The 8,420-nt window shown below is 38.6% G+C and overlaps 1 protein-coding gene across 1 annotated transcript; it reads left to right on the top strand.

The window, feature by feature from the left end:
- Positions 1–1,640: 1,640 nt before the first annotated feature.
- Positions 1,641–5,362, top strand: LOC110973826 (uncharacterized). The gene has a single exon (XM_022224961.2). It carries the CDS (start codon positions 2,154–2,156, stop codon positions 2,928–2,930), a length of 777 nt encoding a protein of 258 aa, XP_022080653.1. The 5' UTR covers positions 1,641–2,153; the 3' UTR covers positions 2,931–5,362.
- The last annotated feature ends 3,058 nt before the right edge of the window (positions 5,363–8,420 follow it).

Genomic DNA, 8,420 nt, shown 5'->3' with positions numbered 1-8,420 from the left:
GCAATGTTGAGAATGAAAGGGGATTAATTTTTGCTTCATTTCACGGCCTGTGCATGGGGACATCTATGATGAAGACTCTAGTAATATGCCATAATGCCTGAATAATAAACTCATTGTGAGTATAAATATAGCTTGTTTGTTATGTTTGTTTGGATCGAGTTTCGTTTCAAATTGTGCCGTAAAATGATTATATAAAGTAACACTGGTATTTTAATTATTAATGAATAAAGGACTAATTTTAGTTGCTTCAATTTTTGTCTAGGGAAAGAGAAAAATGGGTATTTTGACAATAATCAAGGACAATTCTTGGACGGCGAGTTTAGATGTCAAACCTTTTCCTAGCAATGTCGCTGATATGTCTCTGTCCATTTTCGAAAGATCTGATGACGTGCCTTCCCTTTAATAACTCGGATGGTAGTCTGACTAAGTCTGTCTCTCATGCACGCAACATTCGGCCGTGACACTGACATTATCCAATCAACCACGAATCATCCCAGATGCTATCTTAAGTTACCTAAATGTGTACAAAGAATGACAGTGCAATTTTTCATCTGCCATTAATGCGTACATCTTTGGCCCAAAACCCAAACAATCAGATACGAAGGTCCAAGATTATGGAACTCTTTGAATAAGAATCTGAAAGCCTCGAAAAATTTACGAATCTTCAAACGAAACTTCAAAAAGATCATATTGAATGGTTAGTATTGGTAATTATTGACTGTGGAATTGATTACCTTCATCTACTTATGTAAAATCTCCCAGGTTTCTTATTCTTTTTTATTTTTCCTATTCTTATTTTTTATTTCAAACTTAGGTTATTGTTAACTGGCATACAGAATAAGTGTCTCGTCTGTCTAATGTTCGTCTTTTGTGTACAGTAATTAATTAGTAGCAACCATGAATTGATTTTAGGGCCCACAATCATAAGCTTTGCTTTTTAGTGGGTACCTGCACGGTTCCCCCCCCCCCCGTGTCAAATATGTTGTTTGAAAATTGAGATCGTATGTATGCAAAACTCTGGAAATATATGAACATGAACAAGACGAGAACATGAAGTGACAGGATCTGCGCTCACTTCCCGCAAGTGTTCCAAGTACAAGACGATTACATGTATAATATAATGTCCAAATCTATCAATGGATAGCAACAGGAAGCGCACTGTGTAGCCTTATATCTAACCTGTATAAACTATTTAAGCTCTCGAACTGCCTAAGAACATTTTTAAAAGGGAGATATTAGCTCTGCAATTATAGTATACAGTTTGGTATAATACCATGACTGTTACAATCGTTCAAAGTGGCTTGTTCACAACAGGATTCAGAAATCAAATGTTATGCACTAAGCTTTTGGAGGAAAACTATGATGCGCAATATAACATAATAAACTGTCGCGCCGTTGAGGAAATAGTGTTTAATTTTTAAATAATCTTGTAAAGCAGAAAGATCAAAGAAGGACCGCCATCGCCCGACATTCAGAAATTATGTTTATTAAATGGCCAATCGAGATACCACTTGCTCATATAAAGACCTGAAATGCGACACTCACGTGGCGATAAAAGCAGGCATGCCATTGGCCACGGGGGATGTGACGTCAGAATTCTATGTCCACATGCAAGAATTCTCTGTACATCCATTGACCAAAGGCCGAGACTCATGACTGAGTGATACACATGAGCCACAAGTCAAGCGTTCTTCCATCTGCTTTTCCACTGTCAGTCGAGATATTTTGAGGCATCGTCTAAAGGGTATTGCGTGGCGGCATTTTTGCTCTACTGGCAGAATCCGCAGGAGGCCTTGGAACCTAGGGAGTATTGGACTAGACTGCAGGAAGAGAGACTTCTAGAATAAAGGCTGATCGGAGGCAGGAGTGCATACCAAAGAACCTGGTGTTGGGTTACCCGATGCGACTTGAAAGCATCCCACGTATAAGAAGCAGAAACGTGCGTGCTGCATCAAACGAGCACATCTAAGCAGACTACGCTCACATTATCATTAATACGAAATCGCTGGTTAGTTAATTTAGACAAAAAAAGGCCCAATCTGCAGACCAATAGAAAGCTACATTAGTAAACTCACGGCGAGGGGCCAGAAGACACCGGTGGATTGTTAAAAGCCGAAGTTTTAGTCTAGGATATCTCAACATTCACTGCTGGAATGAATATCGAGATTAAAATCCCACTCACTCACCCGCGAGTGGAGTACAGTATCACGGGTGGTGATGGGGCATCCCACCCCATCATAGTCTCATCTGTACCAGCGTCTTCGAAACCCATGATCACCCGGCAGGTATACACTACCGGTAATCCGCAACAAACTACTGTAGAATCAGCCACAATGCGGACTTCATCTGGCCAGCGCGTGGAGGTAAATGTCCAACCCTCTGCACCTACTAAACCTACTCTATACCAAGGCTACTATGTCACATCACCTCAGCCAACTATCATCAGTTCACCAACGGAGTCATCATCATCATCCCAGCCGAACTTCACCACCAAGATAATCAGTCCTCCTTCAAATCAAGCAGAGCCCGCTCGTCAGAGTAGCCGGGTAGAATGTGACGAGCACCGATTTATGGTCACTCTGGATGTTAGTGAGTATCGTCCTGAAGACGTAGAAGTTAAGGTCAAAGATAACAAGTTGACAGTGCATGCAGAGCAAAGAGAAGGTAACACAGCAACAGGGTATGTCCAGCGAGAGTATTACCGCCAATATACGCTGCCTGAAGATGTGGATATCAGTCGTGTCAAGTGTTACTTATCAGAGAAGAAGATTCTGACCGTGGAGATACCCCGAGTACCCCTCACCGATACCAGAGAAAGACAGATACCAATTATGATGATGGATGGAAACCGGAATGCTACCGGAGGGGGGAAACGCGCCTATTTTGTGGAAGAAATGAATACCAGTGATGTAGATTCCCACAGAAAATGACCAGATGTGGCGAATATTGGCAACCATATCCTGGGCATGACAACAAAGTAAGCATGGATGTAGTTTTAGGTTGGGAAAAGATATAATGCAAGTTTCAAAACAGCTGACTTCAAAGAGGTTGTCACAGACTACTAGCACGTACTGCATGGTACCTAGCTGTAATTATTCTAGGCTAAGAACCATAGAATTGACTTTAAGTTACCCATTCACTTCGTACTCCTTTATAATGCTGGCCAGTAGCACTTTGCATGGACCCAGATTTGATCTTTGAACCTACGATTATCATGCAGCCGAAGAAATTGTCAAAATTCCAATACCTTTTAAGTAGTAAAATCAAAACTATTTTAATAAAATTGACACATGGTTGTCTCGATTGAAAAATTGGTGCCTTGTCATCTGACATAAGTAGTTACGTCAACATACCGAAGAAACATGTTGTAATGTGTTATTAAAGAGCATTATGGAGCATTAAACCACTACTGTCTTATCTGTACGGTGGCTTGACATGCCGCATCTTGCGTGATCAAAATCTTTATTCGCGCGCGGGAAGATTACACTCCACTAAAATATCTGAATCGCGCTGCAGCCCTGAATGGAATGGTATGCTGCCCTACATTTCATACTGCAAGCCGAATCAAATCCTCTTTCTATTCACCCCCTTGATAACCAGTAAATTATGAGATGCGACGTGCTACATGTACAAGAACTTGAAGAAAGAATGTGAGTCGTGTCACGGCTTATTTGCATAGTAAACTTATACAGTGCCAATACAAGTTCGCAATGGGGGAGTTGTGTTGGTGTGATGAAGGTGGACACATGGTAGGCCTACAACGAACGCGATCTGATGCATGTTTCCTCTCAAACATGGGATTGACAGTAGATTCGTAACTATAAATTTGACCAAGTTACAAGAGGGCGTTGACCTGCTTAAAAAAAACGGACGTCTTAGAGTGCTTCAGCTCTGTGTCAGAATTAATGAACGAAGCTGAGCTGTCTTGTGATTTGCATCTAGAGTGAATGAGTATAACATCGTAAATTTCAGGAATCCAGAATTTAATGGTACGTCTGACATAGATCGTGCATTTGTTTTTATTTTTAGTTTAAACGCCATTGCCAAATTACATTGCCTCTTTTAAAAGAATTGCTTATATCTAACAAACTGTTAAGTTATTTGAAAATTAAGATAATACCTATGTAAGATATTTTGTAATATGGTCACCTAATGTCAAAAAGTCATCTAAGCTGTGTTCAACGTTCGCTAAACGTCGGCTCAGAGAGACTTCGAAGTTCGAGAGGATGTGATTTTAGAAGGAACAGATAAAAATTGCAGTTACTGGCCGTCAGTAGTGCTGAGTAATACGTGGGAAATTTGTCCACTATGCAGTCTGTATATTGAAATACTTGAAATCGCCATAAATTCCTGTTTCTGTTGATGTGAATAATGTTAAATTGAAAATGAGCGTAAATATCGTTAATTTATATATAGCAAAAAGGATAAAGGCTGCTTGATGGAGTTAACGCTTTCTGCATGCGAAACGTATAATGTATTTGTAAATCGAGTTCTTGTAATTTAGATGAAAATGTACAAACAGTTGCTTTTAATCAAAGGTGCATTTAAAAGTTATTCTGAGTCTTGATTTCGACGGAATTGTAACTGGTGTCTGTGTACTCCGAGGGTTTTCAACTTTGTTCATTTAAAGCAAGTGTGATTCTTTTAATTTAAACTCGAAATACTTAAAGCTTGAATTTTGTGTTCAAAGCCAAAAGACTTTTTTAATTCAAACTTTTTTAGTCAACGTCAACATTAATAATTAACGTTTTTATACAAATTTCAATTCTTGTAAATTAAAACCATCTGTTTTATTGGCAAAAGTTGCTTATTAACGGGAGGTTAATTGCTGTCAATGGCCAAGTTTCGGAGTTGTTATCGTTTTGTTTGGGGGCTTATTTTGTTTTATTTTGTTTTATTTTTTGGTGTTTGTTTTAACCAAAAACTGGGTTGAGGGTTAGCATACTCGAACTTATTGTATACCACGGCTTTAGCGTTCAGAGAAGTGGAACTTTTATAGGTCGATTAGCTTAAATTCCTCTTGACGTAATTGACTCTTTACGTGTCTCTGACTAAATTCCCTGGAGTGCTAACTCCACATTGTTTGTTTAAGTGGTACTTTATGAAGCATTCATACCATTATTATCGGAATGTTAGGCAGGGAATTCACATGAATGACGCACAAGCTGTAGGCAATGGGGATTCAATGTCAGACATTCTTGCCTGAGTTTGGTCATGTGTATCCTAGCTCAACCGGCAACAACATTTCATCTTCTGTCATTTATAAACACAACCTTCTATGTACAAGAGCAAAAGGAAATACACTTGAAGAAAATAAATAAATAAATAAAGTGTTAAAGTTCAAAGAGAACTATAGAATTAACGATATAACTATTTATAAATTTTTCTTTCCGAAGTTTCTGTTTTTCATGTTTTAGTTGGTCATAATAATTAATCTCCTTCACAGTCTATTCAACTAGGAGACACAGAATAATACATCTGGAAGCATTATAATGGATCACATCATCACAATTTCCTAAATAGGGCAGGTAATTATTTTAATGAGGATGTCAGACATACTGGAAATGGCTTGAATATGATGTCACATCCTGTGACGTAATATCAGGATGAATTCGCACGACGTCATGCAGTGGGACTACCAAGGTGTGCAAGTTTGAAACGCGCAAGCCATGCCTGCGTGGTATGCAGTTTTTCTGCTTCTTGTACATAGGTAGATGTAACACTTGTTTTTGCAGATCAGGAGATAGGGTGTGTTCTGTCTCTGTCTATCATTCACTTCATTGAGAAAATCGACGTGAAGAGGTCAAGTGTATTCACAAAGTTACCGCAAACATACTGTGATAAGGTCAGGTTCAAGAATCCTGCTTGGTTTAGGTTCTTCAACATTGAGTCTAAAACCTACAAGAAGTCAAAATAATGGGAATATACTTAGTAGTAGTTCTACATGAGGTGTTGGGCAATTCAGTGACAATTTGTGGCTCTTTAAGTACGACTTTGATATGCAGGTCTGCTCATAATCGGAAAACTTGTTTGCTTTTTTCAGTTGATCAGATTTTGCGAATATTTAATGTTCAGCTTTCAAGAATAATAACGAGTGTACAAGCATCTCATTGCAACATACCAATTTTGACGTCTGATGTCAACAATAGGAACTATGCCATAGCCCCCCATGTAGAGGCAAGGTCACCTGATAATCGTGATCAACCTTTCCCAAGGCAGAGAATTGCCTTGAAATGAAAGCCTAACATATTGGAAGGTAATTTATCATCTTTCGTTGACCATGTGAAAGTACGAAAGCCCACGAGTGCCATGAAGTATACATTTTCAAAAAGAGGAAGTATATTTGTTGAAGTTTGTTTTTTCACGTATTTGTCAAGTTCATTTTTATAAGATCTATTTTTAGAAATATTGTTTTTATTTTTTGCGGAAAAATTTTTATGAGATGTGTTTTTCAAGTTAGTTTTATGAGCTATATTTTTGGAAAAGAAAAGAGTGTATTTCCTGGTTTGTTTACTGAAAGAGTGAAATTTACGAGATGTGTTGGAGAAATTGAAGGCATTAGTTATGAGCGCCAGGCCGGTCGGTAGGTCGTGTAGACAATGCATAGTCTGCTTCGCGATCTCAGTAAAATGGATTTCACAAAAACAAATCTCCTAAAAACGGGCTTGGAAAAAAATATATTTTGTAAAAACTAACTTTAAATACACATCCTATGAAAACGAATTTGAAAAGATATTCCTCAATTTTTAAAAATGCATGCTGCACTTTTTGAAAATGTATGGCATTAGTGGGCTTTCGTACGAAAGTGAAGTGTGCAACGATCGCAATAAACAAGCTGATATCATTAACTGCCAGTGGAGGAACGATTTTCCAGACCTGATGAAGACCATTTTCAGATGTCGTTGGAACCATTAGCCGGATGTGATCGGTATACCGATTGCTTACAGTTTGTCACATGCTTAAAATATGACGAACACCTTCATTTCAGCTTTTTAGGAAGCACTTTTTCAGGAAGGACTTGGCTCATGCAGTATTTGTAAATATCATTTATTATCGTGCGGTGACATTCAGAGAATTCGCGGGAATTATTCACGGAATTTTCTACTGAAGTCCAAGAGATCATTGGTTAGCTGCATCCACTGATGGGAATTGGTTATAATAATCGTTAGGATATTTTATGAATGTTTGTCACTCTGTCATAGACAATGTGCATCTGTTAGCTGTAAGAACTTCCAGAACCATAAGAATACGTCAATAAACATTCCAAGTATATCCTTTTTCTTGTCGTAGTACAGTGTTGCATGGAAAACAGTCAGAAAAGCGCGTCTCTGAATGGGAAATAACTTCGTCTTAATTCATCATCAAATAACTAACATACCTCAGACAAGTGAAGTTAGCTTACAAGCTTTCTGTACTTTCAACTTCTCATTACCTTTGCAAACAGACGTCCGCTTCTGAGCAGGGTTGTCATGTAATGAAACTCCTGGATGCAATGACCAAATATGGCAGCACTTGATCCCGCAATGGCATTCATAGCAAAAATGAATCATACAACAACTTCTCGGCTGAGGTTTTGCCAACTATCCTGGTTATCAGTTCTCCTGAAGGATTATTTTGCATCATTAGTAGGCATACCTATCTATTCCTTCTTGGATCAGAGTTCAGTACTCCTTGGACTTGGATATCAACAGAATCATTGATATCGTTTCATGTTTTTACATTCAAACGAGGTGTGTGTGTACATATACGTACACTGAAATTTTAGATATTTGAAAAAAAATGGATGTTATCCATGGACAAATTAATACCAATACCACAAAAATCCTACATACATACACTTCATCAAATAGAGTTAGATAAATATTCGAATAAGGCAGAATCATACAAAAAGATGACAGATACCAGGTAAAGAATATGCATCCCGCCCGAGGTATCTTTGACCCTTTGGCCGCTTGATCCAATGATCACTTCTGGCTTGAGAGTTCATCGTCATTTGTCGTTATTTATTCAATTATACGTTCGTTTTCTTACTTATCGCAGTGTTGCAGTTTCTTACAATAGTCTTTCTTGTACACACCACCCCAAAATCTTTTTCAACCCAAGTGAGCTTGCCCACTACCATGAAGTAAAAGAAACTTTCAAGCGGGATAAAGTCCTAAAAGATGTCACATTTTCATAACCACAATGCCTTTTCTATCAATCAATGGTTTCATCGACTGAGAATTTCTGTTTCTTCTCAACGTCCAGTCCTGGCGCGCAGATCTGAGGGTTTATTTTTACAAATCCTGACATTTTCACCTGCGAATGTCTACCGAGATGCCCGGGCTGGCGTTGGCGACCGCATTTGCCATTTGACAAGGCCCCGAATCTAATTAGCAGTAGACGGCAGGAATGTTGGCTCTGTGCCCGCTTAACCGGTG

Source organism: Acanthaster planci, linkage group LG13, assembly GCF_054643075.1.
Source record: "Acanthaster planci isolate LZ-2023a linkage group LG13, COTS_SCS, whole genome shotgun sequence".
Lineage (NCBI taxonomy): Eukaryota > Metazoa > Echinodermata > Asteroidea > Valvatida > Acanthasteridae > Acanthaster > Acanthaster planci.
The sequence above is the reverse complement of the archived record's forward strand: the minus strand, read 5'-3'. Positions and strand labels throughout refer to the sequence as shown.